The sequence below is a fragment of the Ambystoma mexicanum genome, chromosome 8 (assembly GCF_040938575.1).
Source record: "Ambystoma mexicanum isolate Mex_15411 chromosome 8, UKY_AmexF1_1, whole genome shotgun sequence".
Taxonomy (NCBI): domain Eukaryota; kingdom Metazoa; phylum Chordata; class Amphibia; order Caudata; family Ambystomatidae; genus Ambystoma; species Ambystoma mexicanum.
Window position 1 is genome coordinate 957,426,186 of NC_090929.1, and position 19,299 is coordinate 957,445,484.

Consider the following 19,299-nt stretch of genomic DNA (forward strand, 5'->3'; position numbering starts at 1 on the left):
ACAGTGATGCAACATGGATGCATGTGACTGCGGTATGTGTAAGCCTGATTGGCAGATGTGACATGGATGCCCGTCTGAACAGTGCGACACTTGGCAGAGGTGTAGACATGCATGCAAGTGTGGTGGTGTCTGTACATGTGTGGTGCACTTCCTGTGTTGCATGTGATGTCTGGGTCACCTTTGGCTGCTCATGCTGTTGTATGTGTATGGATGGTGGTGGCAGTTGCGATATGGCTGTGGTATGGCTCATGTGTGCGAGTTGCAATGACATGTGTGTTGGGGATTGTGATGACATGTCTGAGGTTTGCCAATGCCACTCATGTGCAACTGTCATGTGTGTATGTGTCCATTGTACAGTGCCCTGATGCCTGTGTTTTGTTTCTCCCTGTCTGCAGCGTCAACTGATGAAGAGGGCGGAGAAGGTGCTGTGGAGCACAGCGGCGGGGATCCGACCGCCAGCCGGAGACGCAAGGCCCGGCTCCCCTCCCGTGTTGTCATCTCGTCGGGGAGTGAGGAGTCCGGTGCCGCGTCCCAGGCCGCAGCTGCCGGGGGGAGGTCCAAGAGGCGGAGGTTGGAGTTGGACTCCTCGGCAGCAGAAGGGGCAGCTGGGACCCCACAGGGCCCAACAGGGGAAGATGGCACAGAGTCATCCAGGTTGGTGTGGGGTCTGGTAGAGGAGGAGGCCGTGCAAGCACCAGAGACGGGGTCTGGAGGTGGGGATCCCACTGGTGCTAGTGGTGCAGTCCAGGACCAGGGACAGGAGGCAGCACAGGCCGCCGCGGAGGTGCCTGTGTGCAATCCTGTCCCCGATCCTGTCCCTGCATCATCTTGCACCAGCAGGGATGCCTATGTCCAGACCCGTTTCCAGGCAGGGGATGAGCTGACGTCAACTGGCCTTCCTCTGCCTGCGGACGTGGCTATCCAGGTCCGGGTTGAGCCTGTCCTGGCTGGTGTGGCGTTGCGTCAACGGGCCATGCGAGGTGACCTGCAGTCTTTTCATGGAGAGACTGCACGTCATCTCGAATGGCTCGTTGACCACGTCAGCCTGCTGGGACAGGTCACCCAGACCGGATTCCTCCGTCTGATGGGGCTTGTTCCGACCCCCTCCTCAACTGGACCCCCTACGCGCCAGTCGTCCTCTGTGCCATCTTCCCACCCAACAGTCACCTGGGTGCCCTGTGGAGCTGCCTCTGACAGTGCGGCCAGGCTGGTGGAGGAGGCATCCCTGCCACAGTCGGGAGTCGGACGTCCAGCAGGGGTGGCCACATCAACAACTGCACCCCAGCCGGCGGAGGATGTGCAGGCAGCAGGAGGCAGTGCACGGGCAGAGGCAGAGCAGCAGCAGCAACATGGTGGGAGCCATGAAGGCTCGGGGCCTTCGACATCGGAGGGGCAGGCATCGGCCGGAGGGCAGGAGGACCCAGGACAGAGAGTGTCTTCCGTGTGGCAGCGGTTGGGCCACGCCATAGGTGCGGAGCGGCGGCGGGCGGAAGAGGCGCGGCTCACAATGGTCAGGGCGGAGAACTCCATGCGGAGGGCCCTGAGGCGGGCCGAGTGCCTCGAGGCAATCCGCAGGGGGTTGGAGGAGGACACGGCGTCATCCCTGCGGACCCTCGGGGCCATGGAACTGGACCGCCTCCGGGAGTCGACGGACACTGCTCCACTTTTTGTATATAGTTGATATTTAGGTAGGTTTTTTAGGAGGTTTCCTTAGTTCAGTTGTGATGATGGACCCTTGTTATTTTTGTACATAGTTCTTTGTTGCATGGAGAGTTATTACATTTCACTTTGGACAAAATTTTATGGATTTGATTTTCTACTTTTGTGTTTTTATGCGGACATGCAGCTTATTATTTTCACATTTACATTGTAGTTATTTTTCTTTCTTTACCATTCGTATTTTTGTCCAATACATTTTTTTTCCATTGTTCACTGTGTGGTTTCATCTCATTGGTTTCATGCATGTCATGTTGTGTGTTTTCCCATTCAATTGGAAAATATGTGTGTGACGGACATGGGTTCATTTGCTTCATGAACATTGGGGGTGTAACATGTGTTTTCATTTCCATGTGGGTGAATGGGTTACTTGGTAGGGCTTTTTGGCTGTGGAGGCTGACCATTACGCACATGATTGGGGATTGTGAGGACCTGGTGGGGGCTGCACATGGTGGCAGGGGGGTGGGGGTGGTGGGAGACATGAGTGGGGGCCTGGTGGGGGCTGCCCATGGTGGCAGGGGGTGGGGGTGGTGGGAGACATGAGTGGGAGCCTGGTGGAGGGTGACCCTGCACTGCTGGGGGGTGGGGGTGCAGGGGGACATGAGTGGGGGCCTGGTGGAGGGTGACCCTGCACTGCTGGGGGGTGGGGGTGGTGGGAGACATGAGTGGGGGCCTGGTGGAGGGTGACCCTGCACTGCTGGGGGCTGGGGGTGGTGGGAGACATGAGCGGGGGCCTGGTGGAGGGTGCCCCTGCACTGCTGGGGGGTGTGGGTCGTGGGAGACATGAGTGGGGGCCTGGTGGAGGGTGACCCTGCACTGCTGGGGGGTGGGGGTGCAGGGGGACATGAGTGGGGGCCTGGTGGAGGTTGACCCTGCACTGCTGGGGGGTGGGGGTGGGGGGAGACATGAGTGGGGTCCTGGTGGAGGGTGACCCTGCACTGCTGGGGGGTGGGGGTGGTGGGAGACATGAGTGGGGGCCTGGTGGGGGCTGCCCATGGTGGCAGGGGGGTGGGGGTGGTGGGAGACATGAGTGGGTGCCTGGTGGAGGGTGCCCAAGTTGGCACGGGGGTGGGGGTGGTGGGAGACATGAGTGGGGGCCTGGTGGAGGGTGACCCTGCACTGCTGGGGGGTGGGGGTGGTGGGAGACATGAGTGGGGGCCTGGTGGGGGCTGACCATGGTGGCAGGGGGGTGGGGGTGGTGGGAGACATGAGTGGGTGCCTGGTGGAGGGTGCCCCTGCACTGCTGGGGGGTGGGGGTGGTGGGAGACATGAGTGGGGGCCTGGTGGAGGGTGACCCTGCACTGCTGGGGGGTGGGGGTGGTGGGAGACATGAGTGGGGGCCTGGTGGAGGGTGACCCTGCACTGCTGGGGGGTGGGGGTGGTGGGAGACATGAGTGGGGGCCTGGTGGGGGCTGCCCATGGTGGCAGGGGGGTGGGGGTGGTGGGAGACATGAGTGGATGCCTGGTGGAGGGTGCCCCTGCACTGCTGGGGGGTGGGGGTGGTGGGAGACATGAGTGGGGGCCTGGTGGAGGGTGACCCTGCACTGCTGGGGGGTGGGGGTGGTGGGAGACATGAGTGGGGGCCTGGTGGAGGGTGACCCTGCACTGCTGGGGGGTGGGGGTGGTGGGAGACATGAGTGGGGGCCTGGTGGGGGCTGCCCATGGTGGCAGGGGGGTGGGGGTGGTGGGAGACATGAGTGGGGGCCTGGTGGAGGGTGACCCTGCACTGCTGGGGGGTGGGGGTGCAGGGGGACATGAGTGGGGGCCTGGTGGAGGGTGACCCTGCACTGCTGGGGGGTGGGGGTGGTGGGAGACATGAGTGGGGGCCTGGTGGAGGGTGCCCCTGCACTGCTGGGGGGTGTGGGTGCAGGGGGACATGAGTGGGGGCCTGGTGGAGGGTGACCCTGCACTGCTGGGGGTGGGGGTGGTGGGAGACATGAGTGGGGGCCTGGTGGAGGGTGACCCTGCACTGCTGGGGGGTGGGGGTGGTGGGAGACATGAGTGGGGGCCTGGTGGAGGGTGCCCCTGCACTGCTGGGGGGTGTGGGTGGTGGGAGACATGAGTGGGGGCCTGGTGGAGGGTGACCCTGCACTGCTGGGGGGTGGGGGTGCAGGGGACATGAGTGGGGGCCTGGTGGAGGTTGACCCTGCACTGCTGGGGGGTGGGGGTGGGGGGAGACATGAGTGGGGGCCTGGTGGAGGGTGACCCTGCACTGCTGGGGGGTGGGGGTGGTGGGAGACATGAGTGGGGGCCTGGTGGGGGCTGCCCATGGTGGCAGGGGGGTGGGGGTGGTGGGAGACATGAGTGGGTGCCTGGTGGAGGGTGCCCCTGCACTGCTGGGGGGTGGGGGTGGTGGGAGACATGAGTGGGGGCCTGGTGGAGGGTGACCCTGCACTGCTGGGGGGTGGGGGTGGTGGGAGACATGAGTGGGGGCCTGGTGGAGGGTGACCCTGCACTGCTGGGGGGTGGGGGTGGTGGGAGACATGAGTGGGGGCCTGGTGGGGGCTGCCCATGGTGGCAGGGGGGTGGGGGTGGTGGGAGACATGAGTGGGTGCCTGGTGGAGGGTGCCCCTGCACTGCTGGGGGGTGGGGGTGGTGGGAGACATGAGTGGGGGCCTGGTGGAGGGTGACCCTGCACTGCTGGGGGGTGGGGGTGGTGGGAGACATGAGTGGGGGCCTGGTGGAGGGTGACCCTGCACTGCTGGGGGGTGGGGGTGGTGGGAGACATGAGTGGGGGCCTGGTGGGGGCTGCCCATGGTGGCAGGGGGGTGGGGGTGGTGGGAGACATGAGTGGGGGCCTGGTGGAGGGTGACCCTGCACTGCTGGGGGGTGGGGGTGGTGGGAGACATGAGTGGGGGCCTGGTGGAGGGTGACCCTGCACTGCTGGGGGCTGGGGGTGCAGGGGGACATGAGCAGGTGTGCAGGGTAGTCCCCTGTTTTGTGGGCTGCCTGCTGAGGCCGTGGAGTGTGTACAGGGAACACCTGTGAGGACCCACCCAGCCTAATTGCGTGTGATCATTCACGCACAACCCTGTAATACACGTACCTGGCCAAATCGCATGTGAGAATTCCTGCGCACCCCTGTAATACACGTACCCAGCCGAATCGCGTGTAGAACTTCCCGTGTACCCCTGTAATACACGTACCCAGCCAAATCGCGTGTGATAATTCCCACGTACCCCTGTAATACACGTACCCTGGCCAATCGCGTGTAGAACTTCCCACGCACCCCTGTAATACACGTACCAAGCCAAATCGCGTCTGATCATTACCACGCACCCCTGTAATACACGTACCAAGCCAAATCGCGTGTGATCATTCCCGCGCACCCCTGTAATACACGTACCCAGCCGATTCGCGTGTAGAACTTCCCGTGTACCCCTGTAATACACGTACCCAGCCAAATCGCGTGTGATAATTCCCACGTACCCCTGTAATACACGTACCCTGGCCAATCGCGTGTAGAACTTCCCACGCACCCCTGTAATACACGTACCAAGCCAAATAGCGTCTGATCATTACCACGCACCCCTGTAATACACGTACCAGGCCAAATCGCGTGTGATCATTCCCGCGCACCCCTGTAATACACGTACCCAGCCGATTTGCGTGTAGAACTTCCCGTGTACCCCTGTAATACACGTACCCAGCCAAATCGCGTGTGATAATTCCCACGTACCCCTGTAATACACGTACCCTGGCTAATCGCGTGTATAACTTCACGCATACCCCTGTATTACACGTGCCCTGGCTAATCGCATGTAAGACTTCCCGCGTACCCCTGTAATACACGTTCCCTGGACAATCGCGTGTTGAACTTACCGCGTACCCCTGTAATACACCTTCCTTGGACAATCGCGTGTTGAACTTCCCGCGTACCCCTGTAATACACGTTCCCTGGACTATCGCGTGTTGAACTTCCCGCGCACCCCTGAAATACACGTACCCTGGCAGCCTGGCTAATCGCGCGTATAACTTCACGCGTACCCCTGATATGCACGTTACCCGCTTTGCGTTCCTTGTTTGGCAGCCCTGTAAACTGGTCCAGGGTTAGCGCAGCCCTTTGCGATGATTTAGCGATTTTGATGGCTTTTCCTTGCGCGAGGGCGTTCTTGGGGGCGTTACTGGCGCTGCTGCAGGGTCGCTGCGATACTCTGCGCCACGGCTGGTTTGGGAGCCTAAAATCGATGAATACGCTGTGCGCGGAAATCGGTTTTAGCGCACGTGCCTGGCGCAGACAATCGCACGCGGACACTCTGCGCCAGCCGCTTGCGACACTTTTCTGCGAAATTCTATGAATTACCCTGTAAATGTATTAATAATTTATCCGGCAAGAAATTTGTTATCACATAGATAGCGTTCACTTTCTCTTCATGAGTAAAAAGCACTCCCTAGTGTTGCTTGCCATAAGGAATGGTATCGGCACTATGGTAAACACTGTGCTATTGAAAACATACATGGACATAAAAAGTGGCGGTACTACAGAAACTTTTAACCATTGCAAGTGCAGTTAGCATGTTTGGCCAAGGCAATGTTTGCTGTAGTCATAGGGGGGTCATTACAAGGTGGGCGGTAAGGGATTACCGGCACCGGTAAGGAGACCGGTGCCGGTAATCCCCTACCGCCCAATTCCGAGGTCCCTTAGCGGGAACCGTAAGGGACGTGTGGTCGGACCACACATCATTTACGGGTCTCGCTAAGGGACCAGGGTGCTAATAAAGGGCTTGCTACTTGCGAGCCCGTTATTAGCACCCTCCCCATTCCCATTGAGCCCTATAGGGTCTAAAATGGGAATGGGGAAAGGTTTGTTCAATGGGGACTTACTGGTCCCTCCAGGGTCGGAATGGACCGGTAAGTCACCATTGAACAACACCGGTGCTGGACCCTTTATTGGAGGCAGCCATGGCTAAATTAGCGCCATGGCTACCTCCAATCTTGGAATGAGGCCCATAGTCTTTGGATCTGGTGAACATGCATTGATCAAATATGTTTTTGGACCTGAGCAATATTTCCTCTGGTGCTAATTGCACTTGCACTGCTGTAACATTTTTGTAATACAACCCGGGGGGCCTCATTACGCGTTTGGTGCAGCAGTACAAAGGTGGCAGTAATTCCATTATCAACACTTTTCTTGTAGCAGCTGAAATACCACCAATTTTGCCACAATACCAAATTCCGAGTTTGGAGGTAAAGTGGAGGGTTCAATTCAAGCAAAATGTTCCCCTTTATTTCCAAAAATCGGCAGAATGATGATGGGGGAATCAATGCTCATGGTAATTAAGACATAATCCAAATTGAGTCCTACGGGCTGCATACATGGGGATTTAAGCCTGCTTCCCATCCCTCCTAATCCCATGGTAAATCCAAGGGGCCGAGTACTGATTTTGGCAGTCATTTGGCATATTTACTGCCAAATAACCATCAAAATCGTAATGAAATATGATTTTGCCTTAAAGCTTTTTTTGCCATTTTGCTAATAAAATGAAAAGTTGCACTTGCGCTGCTGCCCATTTTCTCTAATTTGGCAATAACCAGGACAGTACAAGTGGCGTCATCATCAGGGAGCAGCAAGGAAAAGTTGCAGCAGATAGAGCTGGTAATGAGCAGGACCAAACGCCTCCCTTGCCCACAAGCGAATGCGGACATCATAAGTGTCTTTAGGAATTCGGATTTTGAACAGGAGGGGAGGTAACCCTTTCCGGTTTTGTTTACTCAGAAAACCCTGGGTCGGTGAGAGAACAAGCAATTATACTCTTTAGTCACGCTCGGCCTAGAATTAATAAAGCAACAGATCTGCACACTACATATGAGATTTAACGTAGAACCTCTTCATACTAGGTACGCAGCACCGCCACGCAATATATCACTAGGGTAGAGCTCACCAAGAGGTGGTTATACCCAGATCAATTACCAAGTGACAGGACACTGCATTCAAATGATAATCCTGTTTTTGCAATACTTACGTGTTCATAACATTTAGTTAATGTTGCATCTTTTTTCCAGTAATAAATTATGCACCATTCTATCTTACCTGTCCCCGAACAAAACCACATTTTATTCAGAAAAGAAACAGACTGCTAAGTTGTTCATCTCAAATAACAAAAATACCTCTTTCATCAGCTTTTCAATAACTAGTCAATCGCTTTGTTTGGGAGTGGAATTAACCTTCCGGTCACTAACCTTGTGCCCGGATCTGCTACAAGAACGTCATCTTTTAGCAGGGAGATTGCCTCTGCTGTGGTTCCTTTCCAAAGTAGGTTGGTGGCCCGCACTCTCCTGGGCAACCCTGGGGATAAGAATGATATATCAGCAAACATGCATGAACCTTTATCAAAGATGGCAAAGCACTGAGGTTTTCAGGAAGGATCAACCGCCTTGTCTAAAGAGCCATGTTGCAGTGTACATTTGGATGAACAATGATTCTATGCCCTGCATACATAGGTCATCTTTGCAAAAATAGTTTTTTCTATTTAAAGGTGATTATCTTTGGAGAATGAGTAGGGTCTCACTAGAATTGTTCCACATTAGAAACATCTATTCTGGTAAGTCAATAAATTCCATATGCAGAATGGCCATCTTCTTGAGGTCTTTTAACTCTTTCCCTTTGAAGGAGTGCGATCTCCCCAGCAGAACACTCACTATAAAATTCATCTTGAGAATGACAAAACTTTTACATCTCTGAAACATATATATTGACATTTCTGGAAGACAGAATATAGAGGCAAGAGAATACAAGCTAGATATCTTATATCATGGGTAAATGGCTTCTCAATAGTCCATTGATACATGGCACCCGGGGGTAGAATGAATGAAAACTAATGATAGATGCCAATGGATATCTACATGTATATCCATCACCCTACTGTTATTCAACATTAGGTAAACCATCTCACAGTCGGACCATTTTTTTACTCTTTTTTCTTCTTTCCGATGGGAGATGTGCTCTCACTGAGGACATCTCCCTCGGAATTAAGCTCTCACCTTAACGTCCAAGCAACTTTCGTTTTTTCCATGAATTTCAAGGCTTTTGTTACAATGTATTGCTCACCTTAATGTCCCTGCAACTAAAGTCTTTTCCTTGAATTTCAAGTTTTTTTTTAACAATGTATTTCTCATCTTAATGTTCCTGCAACTAAAGTTTTCTCCTTGAATTTCAAGTTATTTTCCAAGGATTTTGTTATGCTACACATAATTGACATTAATAATACAGACAATTGGGCTCATGAAAAGAATGTCTCATGTGTAGAAAGTAAAATAAAAAGAAATTGTGAAACCACATTCCCCCCAAATAAGTTCTTTAAAAAGTTTGTTTGCATATTTACTTAACTTTTTAAAGTGTTTATGTTCATATGTACTGTTGCTGAATAGAAATATATTAAAGTGTTACAGTAACTTAGTACAATGACTACATTCAGTGTACATTTGTGTTCGCACCTAGAAACACTTGTGCACAGGAATGTTATAAATGCCATATCATATCATGTTGTATGTATATATGTTTTTTAGTTTTTTAATGGTTTTATAACAGTGGCTACCAAAGATGCATGTGCAGCTAAATGGGCAATGACTGGGGGTGGGGGTTACCCATGTCTTCCGCAGGGGATAATGGCGGCTATAATAGAATACATAAGGATATGTAGATTTTTTTAACACACACTTTATTGAAAGGATCAATTAAAGGTATTTGATCCATATATACAGCATTTGTTTTATTGTCTATTTTTATAACTGAAAGTTTAGCCCTAAAAAGGACTGTTTTGCTAGATTAGGAAAAGAGAGGTTGGAACTGGGGAGGGAAAATCACTAAGATTCTTACATATAACAAAAGATATTTATATTTAGTACATTTGTTTGTATTTTTTTGTCTAAAGAATAGGGTAGAAAAACAATTGACATTTAAAAATATACCTAGCATTGTCAATTGCCAGTATGATCTAAAAAAAAGACTTGCCCAAAGCATCTAGGGTACCACCTCCCACCTGTAGGAAGCTGTGACATGTTTTGCAATTTCAAATGAGCATCATCCACATCATTCAGAATACTCGCACCAAATGATTTATCATGATTGATGTTCCCAAGCTTTCTGATGGAAAATTAGAAGAGCCATGTCTTAGTGTTTTCTTTAATAATGTTAGACATTGTTAGACTTTAATGACTCTTCAAAAGAGTGTTCCAGTGCTGCAGGTTTGTGAAGACTATGGCTGTTGCTGGCAGCACCTTTAATGGGTGGAGGTTGATTCTGCCCCACTCACTGATACGGGAAAGATGTATTTATTTATTTATTTATTTAATATGATATAGTTTACAAGTGCACTTTACACATCATAAATGGTATCATAATCATACAGATAATGCATTTCCATAGAAACGTAATAAAACAAACCTAGATAAGAATAAATAGTAAAACATATGTGTAGGTTCCTCAAATAGCTAAAAATCAACCCTCGGACAACTTAACCATAATATCAGCTAGTCATAATCAATGGATGGGTATAATTCTTCATCAAAATAATACTTCAGTTAGACCCGAACTTGAATCAATGGCATTCAAGATTAAACAGCTTGCCTTCCCATCATATCTGAAATTAAGGTTAACCAGGCTTATATGCTAATGTTCAAGATTTTCTCAATCACCAGCCACACGTTGAATAGTTATATGAGGAGATTAAAGTTTCTTGTGTTTATACATTGAAGCCAAAAAGTAGAATCACTTATAGTTTCCAGATGGTGCACAAACCTGCCATAGTGAATTTGATAAACCTTAACCATGTTGGGACATTCAGTCAGTACATGTTTGGCAGTCTCGTTTATCTCGATGTACATAAACGACAGTAGTGTTCGGTTGTCAACAGCTGCCTTTTGCTACCAATAACCGCCATAACAGGGATTTGGTCAATTCTAACTAGTAATATAAATCTTCTGATTCTGTATGAGGGACAAAGGTTCAGATATTGCTGAGGACACATAAATGTGTATACAATGTGTGAAATTAATTAGTATCTTTCAAGGCTGCTAAAATGAACATAATTTTCCAATCAGTCTCATTGATCAACGTGTTTAGCCAATGATAACTTCATTCAAGTAGTATCACACCCCCCCATCTAGGTGTCTAGCATACATCTCTGTAAAAACATTCCATACGCTTCAAGAAGTGGGAGTTCTCAGACTCTTTCGATATTTCTTTATTCATGTAAGCTAAGAGCAAATTTTCCAGGGCACTACACATTTTCAAGTACATTTCCGCTAGTTTATTTTGGCACTATTGATTTTAATGATATCAGCCCTAATTATAGTCTGATAATGGCCATAGGGATGCATGTAGGGAGGCCCAGTATCTTCCTCCAGAATTAGCCTTCCACTATGTGCAGCCATTTCAGATCAATAGACATAAGTGATTCAATACCATATGTTACAATCGGTATTAGCACCAGAATATATAGTTGAAGTGCTCCCCAGATTGTATAACCACGTTGTTGGATAGTAAATTGATATGCAAGGGCGGTGATCTGAGCAGCCCTAGCTATATGTGACTGTGTGAGAGAAAAAACTGCCCTCTAGCCCCGCTAGCTTCGATCTCAACCCCAAGATATTTTTATTGGGTCATAAAGAAGATCTTTAGCACTCGAACCAATACTCTGGGTGAGCAATTATTTTTACCAGAGAAAACCATCAGCTGAGTTTTCTCTCTGTTGATAACCAGCCCATTGTGCAATTTCGAACACGCATCATCCACATCATCCCAGGTGACTTGCACAAGATGATCTATCAAGATTGATGTTCCCAAGGTTTCTGACGGAATACTAGAAGGGCCATGTCTAAATGTTTTCTTGCAAATGCTACACATGTTCAAATGTCCAACTGCTGAGGAAAACATAAAATATTAAAAATGACAACGCTAAAAAGACGATGCCACACAAAATGAAGCCTCCTCTCTGAACCTCTCTAGCATTTCCAATGACTCTTCAAATAAAGTGTTCTGGTGCTGCAGGTGTTTGGAGACTCTGGCTGTTTCTGGCAGAATCTTCAATGGGTGGCGGTTGATTCTGCAGAACCAATGCTCACAGATACAGGAAAGATCTAACACCACATATAAGCCAAAAAAGGCTGCCACCCAGTATGGGCCAGACAATCTCATGCAATTTCTTATCCCCATCATACACATCATCCTAGGAGACTCACACCAAATGATTTATCATGATTTATTTTCCCAAGCTTTCTGATGGAACATTATAAAGACCACATCCTAGGGTTATCTTGCACATTTGTAGACATATTCAAATGTCCAACTGATGACGAAAATATAAAATAACAACAATGACAACTCTAAAAAAACAATGCAACACAAAATGAAGCTACCTCTCTGAACCTCTGTAGCATTTCTAATAACCCTTCAAATAAAATGTACCAATGATGCAGAAGTTTGAAAACTCTGGATTTTGCTACCTTTAATGGGTGGAGGTTGTTTCTGCACATCCACAGCTCACAGCTACAGTGAAGATATAAAACCACACATACGACAACGAATGCTGCAGCCCTGTATGGCCCAGTGCAATTTCCAAAATGCATCATCCACATCATCCCAGAAGATTCAAACCAGATAATGTGTTCCCAAGCTTTCTGACTGAACATTTGAAGGGCCACATCTTAGTGTATTCCTGCACAATATTAGACATGTTAAAATGTTTTTATTATGCCCGCTGTTATAGTTCATTGACTTTTAACATAACCACGGTTACAAAGGAATTGGTTAAAAAGAGGGCTCAGTTCAGGTTGTATAATACAAGAGAATTTAAAAGATCAATACACTACAACACTACTCATGTAGTTATCTAAATTAGGTGAAGATAAAGAAAGCAAAGACTAATACATAGCAGTAAACTGGGTAGGCAAACATTTCACAGCCACACAATATAATACCATAAGTGAGAATACACAACCTAAAATACAGTCTAAAACTAGAGTATGATTGCTCCTTTTATATTAATGTTGTCAAATTATTTTCTTCTCTTTTTCTCCAAAGTCTCACACATGCAAAGGTCTGAAAACACACAGTCAAAATAAAAAAAGACTACCAAATACCTACCATGAAACTGAAGTTATGTTTCACTCCCAACATCACTATGCCTATAAAAATAACGTAAAAAATAAAATTAAACACTGACACCCAAAAATAGATAGGCACGTGCACGGAACTACTCCTACCTGCAGATAGCTGTAGTCCTTTGTAGCTTCGGATGTAGCCGTGAATATAAGAAAAACGACTTGAAAGAAATGCTCTCCTGAGCCCGCAGGCCCTCACCAAGTGCCCCCCTCATTTGTGCCAGCTCCCCCTGCTCCCCGAATGCTACCTCACCTCTCCTGCCCTCTCCCTTTCCCCCATAACACACACTGTTTCTGTGATGCAGGTTTTAGATGTCAGCTATTCGCGGCTATAGCCGAGGCTACAAAAAACTTTGTCTTGCAAACTCTGTCACTGGCCCTCCAATAACTTAGACATTTCACTTGCTGTCCTCAACCAACCTCCCCACCTGTAGCCTGATGGCATTTGCATGTTTCTGAGCTGCAAATAGCTTTTTTCCTGCGTTTCATTTTCCCATATCCTCAGCTATAGCCACGGATATATATCGTATCATAAGAAAAATAAGATGGCGGCTATTTCATTTGAAAAACCTCTGATTTTGGCTAAATCCCTGAGATATCTCTATTTTTCAGAAGGAGGCATCCGATTTTCTGTCAAATATTAAAATAACTACTGTACAGAATAACTCCAAACCATACATGGATCGCAAGTCAATGCTTCATGCCCAGGTTGTTGAGACCGGTCCAAATCCATCCAGCAGTTTGGGCTGTGCACTTGACCAAAAATTGACCTTGATTGTCTATGGGAAAATGAATGGGAAGTAGTCTGCTCTTTCAGAAAAATTATGTTTTTCTCACGCTTAATAACATTTGTATTTTTTTAACAAATCTTTACAAAACATTGCAGTCTGGTGGAACCCGCGGGATCTTAATCACTTTCAAAACTTCGGACAAAACCATTACTAGAATCAAAAGTTATCAACAATCGAATTTTGAGGGGTTCGTATGGAAGTCTGACCGATTGATTTCAACTATACTGAGGCAGGGGCCACCCTATAATGTCTCTCTCTCTCTCTCTCTCTCTCTCTCTCTCTCTATATATATATATATATATATATATATATATATATATATATATATATATATATTCAGTGAAAAGAATTGTTAAGGGGACGTTATGGCTAAGTTGCACTAATAAAAACCTTTAACAGTGTTTTTTTCACAATTTCATGGGCTGGCTTAAGTGCAACTTAACCATAGTGTCCCTTTAACAAAGTTTTATATGTCAATTTAATAGGTTTTATGAGTGAAAATGTTTCATGATGTTACATCACTGTATATAAGCTATTAATATTTCCTCTTTTGACATATATAAAAGAACTGTAAACCTCCTTTAACAAATCTATGTTTTGCAACACATAATCATGTGTGTCGTTATCAGCAGCGCATACTGGGGATGCAAGTCATGGTTGAATTGCCTAGGGCATGAGGTTCAACCATAACCCTCTCCCCACCAAACTACCCCGTTATCCACTGCACCTACCCTGCATCCTAGTTCAGTGTCCACTATACCCTCATAATTGTAACCAATGGCCAGTGCTCATGGCTTCCAGCCATGGCCAGTCTCCACAATCCATGGGCTTTGACCATGCTGCATTCCCCAATAGGCAAATCAAAGTAGATATCTGTCCTTGTCAAGGGCCAGGCCCACTTCCCAGGCAGCAATGTTATATCAATATTTTTTGTACTTACTTTTTGACACTTTCAAAAAAGTAAAACAAAGAACAGATTTGCAAGAGCATGCTTTCAGGTTATTGCTGATGCTGCTTATGCAAGTTTGCTGCAATAATTTCCCATTTAAACTTAGGTCTTCGGCAATGCTGCACGCCCCAATAAGCAACTCAGAGTACACAATGTATCCTTGCTCAGGGCCAGGCCAATTGCAGAGGCACCATAGGTCTATCACTATTTCTTTTTACTTAGATTAGATTTTGAAGAGATTTACCACATAGCCAGTCCATGGTGGCCATGCCAATTTTAACCCCATTGCCACTCCCTGTTGGTCATGGCCGTTAGCCCTCATAAACAGTACGTTGTAAGTACTATGTTTGATACAACATTAATTTGTGATACAATGTTGTTGTATTGACTTGAAATAAGTATTGGGTAATTGGGAAAAAATCCATTGTGGATTAAAAAAAGAAAGACTTCATTTGAAAGAATATACATGTTACAGAGTACATGTGTTTGGTAGCATTGATATATGTTGTGAGTGTAGGTGTGGTAGGATGTTTGTTGGAAGTGTGTTGTAAGTAAATATATGTTTAAATTAGTTAGATACACATTGACGGATTTAGATGAAATATTGCAGTAACAATGAGTTTTATGGTATATTTGAAGTGTATTAGAATGAAAGGGATTTTTAAAGTAGTTAGACACCATCTGCGTATCCTAACTGTTTTGGATATCAAAATGAGTATTGTAGTATTATGGATGTAGTTGGTGTATTCTAACTGTTTACTGTACTATACTTTACTGGGCAAATTTGTGTTGAAGGAATATTAAATAGGCATTTGTTAGATTTGGTGGTAACCTACATTTTGGAGTAACGGATGTGTTGTTACAATCAAACCAACCACTTGTTTTTTTAAGATATGCAGTATAGTGGCCTAAAGTGGTTTTAGCACAAGTGTGGTAGATTATGCTTACTGTTGTGACAGTTTTCTTGCCAAGCGATACTTGGCCGTGTGTGAAGCTAGTCAGTTTATAGATATGTTTGTACCATCTGCATTGTACCTTAGAAGCATTAGTATGGCATATTGGAATTTTGAGTTTATTTGTATGCTCAGAATTATTGTTTAAGTTGCAAAAAGGGCATCATATGCTATAAGTTGCATTTTAGGGAGGCTGCTGAAATGGAATGGATTCACATTGTGGGTTGGATACATACACAAATCATTCATTAGGGATGTGCTCTTGTGAAACATGTTTGCAGGGAGTGCATAGATGTTTCCATGTGTATGAAATCTGAAGGATTTCATTTATAGGGATGATTTTGGTTTCTAGTACTTGTATTAAGTACATTAGGAATTCTTGTGGATCTTCATGTATGTTTAAGATGATTTTTTTACGATACCTGTACAGTAGTCTAATTCGTGACTTATAACTGAGACACTGTAGGTTTTGTCAGGCTTATTTGTGGCACTTCTATTAGTGAGGAGCATTTGCAAACACAACTGGTTAGAGCCATTTAAGTAAATGTTGCTTTCAAATTGTGGCAATTGGAAGAGAAGTTTGATTGCTACATTTGCATAACAAGTTACTCCACTTGTGATTCTGAATTGTTGTGTATCTTTTGATTGGCCTGCAGTGGTTTTTGAGACGAGACATTTGTCTCTTTGTCTTCTGATGGATATACAGTTGTTTTTGGACTAGAGAGTTTTGTGGTTGTATTATTTGATAGACTAGCAGTTTTTTTTGTTTTTTCAGCAGTATTGCTGAGAGATCTTGTATATATTCTGTTTGTATTACTTTTATTTTAAAGGTTTTCTTTTTTCAGGTACAGAGTACATAGCTAGGTGGGGGTGAACAGTGCATGTAGCCTGTTGTATTCTAGGATGCAAGGAATATCAGCATTGACTTTGTTTGCATCACAGTTAACTAGGAATAGACTATCGAGTGCACATAGATGTGAAAGTGCTACGTAACTCATACCTTTTTTGTAGAATGTGCTGCCAATGCCAATAAATGCATGATCTAGGGTTAGACATTGTGATTTATGAATAGTGACAGCATGTGAAAGGGATAGGGAGAATTGTTTTCTGCCTACGTACATGTCTTTGAAGGAAACATGCTATTGTGTGGCCTATTTTCTTTGTCAAAGTGGTTGTTGATAAACTGAATGCTGTTCTCATGTAAATAGGTTTAGAAGCCTGCAACTGTACCAATTGGTCAATTGGTCTACATCAAGATTATGTTTAGGATTACTTTGCAGTTTAGACACACAATTAATACTTTTCTAATCCAGCTGCGTTGGTGCTACATTTTTCTAAGCTATTAATTTGTGCAGTTCCTTGTTCACACATAGGGAGTGTCATACCGTGCACTTCATGTTTGTCTGTGAAGCTGATATGAACTATCAGTTGCATTTCTTTTTTCAAAATTGTATAATTGAATTGACTACACCTTGCAATGGTTGGCATTAAGCACATGCATTGTATATCTGGTAGAGTTAATTGTTCCATGACATTAGTGGCAGGTTTGTTTTGCCCATTTAGTTAATGGATTAGTTTAGTATTTAAGATGGGGTTTGCATCTTTAGTAAGTAGACCAGTTCTAATGCTTTTTAAAATATTAGCATAAGTGATATCTGCAGATTGACACATGTTTTGAGTTAGTTCTCTGTAATGAAAATGTTGTCAGAGATTTACATTTCCAATGCTGCTGAGGGTGTTATGGCATTGTTTGCATTCTAATGTTTTAAAAATAGGTTAATCTTCTAGTAGTGTTAACAGTTGGAGGTCTCCGAAAACAATGGTTTGGTTTTCTCCAAACAGTTTTTCTTTGTTGTTTTTTTTCATATTTACATTTTGAGATGAATTAAAGCCAACATGAGGTTGGAAACCATGCTTACTTCATCTATCCGGAGCACTTTCATTTCTTGCAGAATTCAGTGTGCTTTAGTAGCAGCTTCTGCTGATAATTTGTAGTATTCTAATTTGTTTTGGTGTTCTACTGGGAGGAGCAGTAGTCAGTGTAAAGTTACACCTCCTATGTTGTAGGCAGCTAAACCTGTGGGGGCTGTTACAACAGCCGAAAGGTTGCTGTGTGTTAAGTCTTTAAGACATTTGCTGATTATTTTAATTAAGATTATTTCATCAGAACCAGCTTCACCACTTACATACAGGAGTCGAGAGGTTATCACTTCTACAGCTACGCGTTTTAGTTTCATGTTGAAGACCATGTTCAAATTCTTCAGTGACTTCTAGATAAATGGTGAGTTGTTCATCATTTAGCTTTGATTTGAGCACTGACAAGTCTTCTTCTGATTGTTTAGATTGATACATGGTATTTTCTACCTCAGTGATGGCTATTTCTGCTTAATTTAGAATGATTGGTTCTCCAAGTGGTTTTTAGTTTCCTGTAACGGAAGATGGACTGCCCTCAGGAGTGTCTTTAGCTAGTATTGCTTCAATTTCTTCCTCTTGTTGGTGTTTATTGTTCAACATTTGTTTGAATTGTTTGAAATTGACATTTGGTATACTGCGGTCATTTACTTTGAATGCAGCTTCAAATAAGTCATAGTCATCAAATAATCCTTCTTGTTTTCTCCAAGGTTTAAAAGTTGTAGTGAGGCCATGTAATAAAGTTCTCTATGTTGCGGAGATTTAAATGATAACTTTATATGATTAATTAGGCTGGGTTTCGTACATTTTACTCATCTTCCTTCACAAGTTGATACTGAATATTTGCCAGCTGTCTCATCTGGTGTGACATTGCTTTTGTTGGAGTATAGACAAATATTTTCCAAACTAGTACTTTTTTGGAGCATCGAGTTTGGTGACTGCATTATTTGATGGAGTAGCAGTTGTTCTTTGCTTTTCCAGTGTTATTGCTGTGAGATCTACTATAGGTTATGTTTGTATTAGTTTTGTATTGAAACTTTTCCTTTTTTGTGGTACAGGGTACATATCTAGATGGAGTATATAGTGCTTGTAACCTTGTTGTATTGTAGGATGCGAGAGATGTTAGTTTGGACTTTGTTTGCATGAAAGTTAACTACAAATAGACTATTTAGTGTATGGGAAAAAGAACATGCGGCGTAACTGATACTTTATTTGAAGACTGTGCTGCCAATTTGAATCAATGTGTGATGCAGGATTAGATTTTGTAATTTGTGAATAGTGACAGCATATGCAGGAAATAGAGAAAATTGTTCTCTCTGTACGTACATGTGTTTGAAAAGATGAAATGTGCGTTTGTGTGGTTTATTTTTTTAAGTTCTACAAGTTTGTGAAAGTGGATGGTGACAAACTGAATGTTGTTTTCATGCGAAGCAACAACTGTAGAAATTGCTCTATTGATTCAACTTTGTTATATATGAAGGTTACATTTTAGTGCTATTTTGAAGTTTACACACAGAGTTAATCTTTTTTGTAATATAGCTGTGCTGGCTCCCTGTGGTGTATTCTTCCCATCACTGATCACCCCTGTTTATTTTTTTTTTTGCATTTCGAATTACTTTACTGAAAAAGCAGATGTAGGCCCTCATTACGACCCTGGCGTAAATCGCGGTGCAAAATGCACCATGGAGCACGGCGGAAAGCTGCCGATAGCGCCATGGGGGTTGGCGGATTTTCCGCCCCATTCCGACCTTGGCGGGGCGGTAAATCCCCATCCCCCATTTTACCCTTCCCCATTCCCATTTTTGCCCCATAGGGTATAATGGGAGTGGGGAAGGCGTTAATTACGCCACCGTAAAATACGGTGGCGTAATTAACGACA

At 45.4% G+C, this 19,299-nt stretch overlaps 1 protein-coding gene across 2 annotated transcripts in view; it reads right to left on the bottom strand.

Moving 5' to 3' along the window:
• LACTBL1 (lactamase beta like 1) overlaps positions 1 to 19,299 on the bottom strand; it is a 398,761-nt gene that overhangs the window by 32,199 nt on the left and 347,263 nt on the right. For both annotated transcript variants that reach the window (XM_069610864.1, XM_069610863.1), the window contains one exon: positions 7,897 to 8,002. In XM_069610864.1, the coding sequence (XP_069466965.1) occupies positions 7,897 to 8,002 (106 nt within the window). The remainder of the gene's footprint in view (positions 1 to 7,896; positions 8,003 to 19,299) is intronic.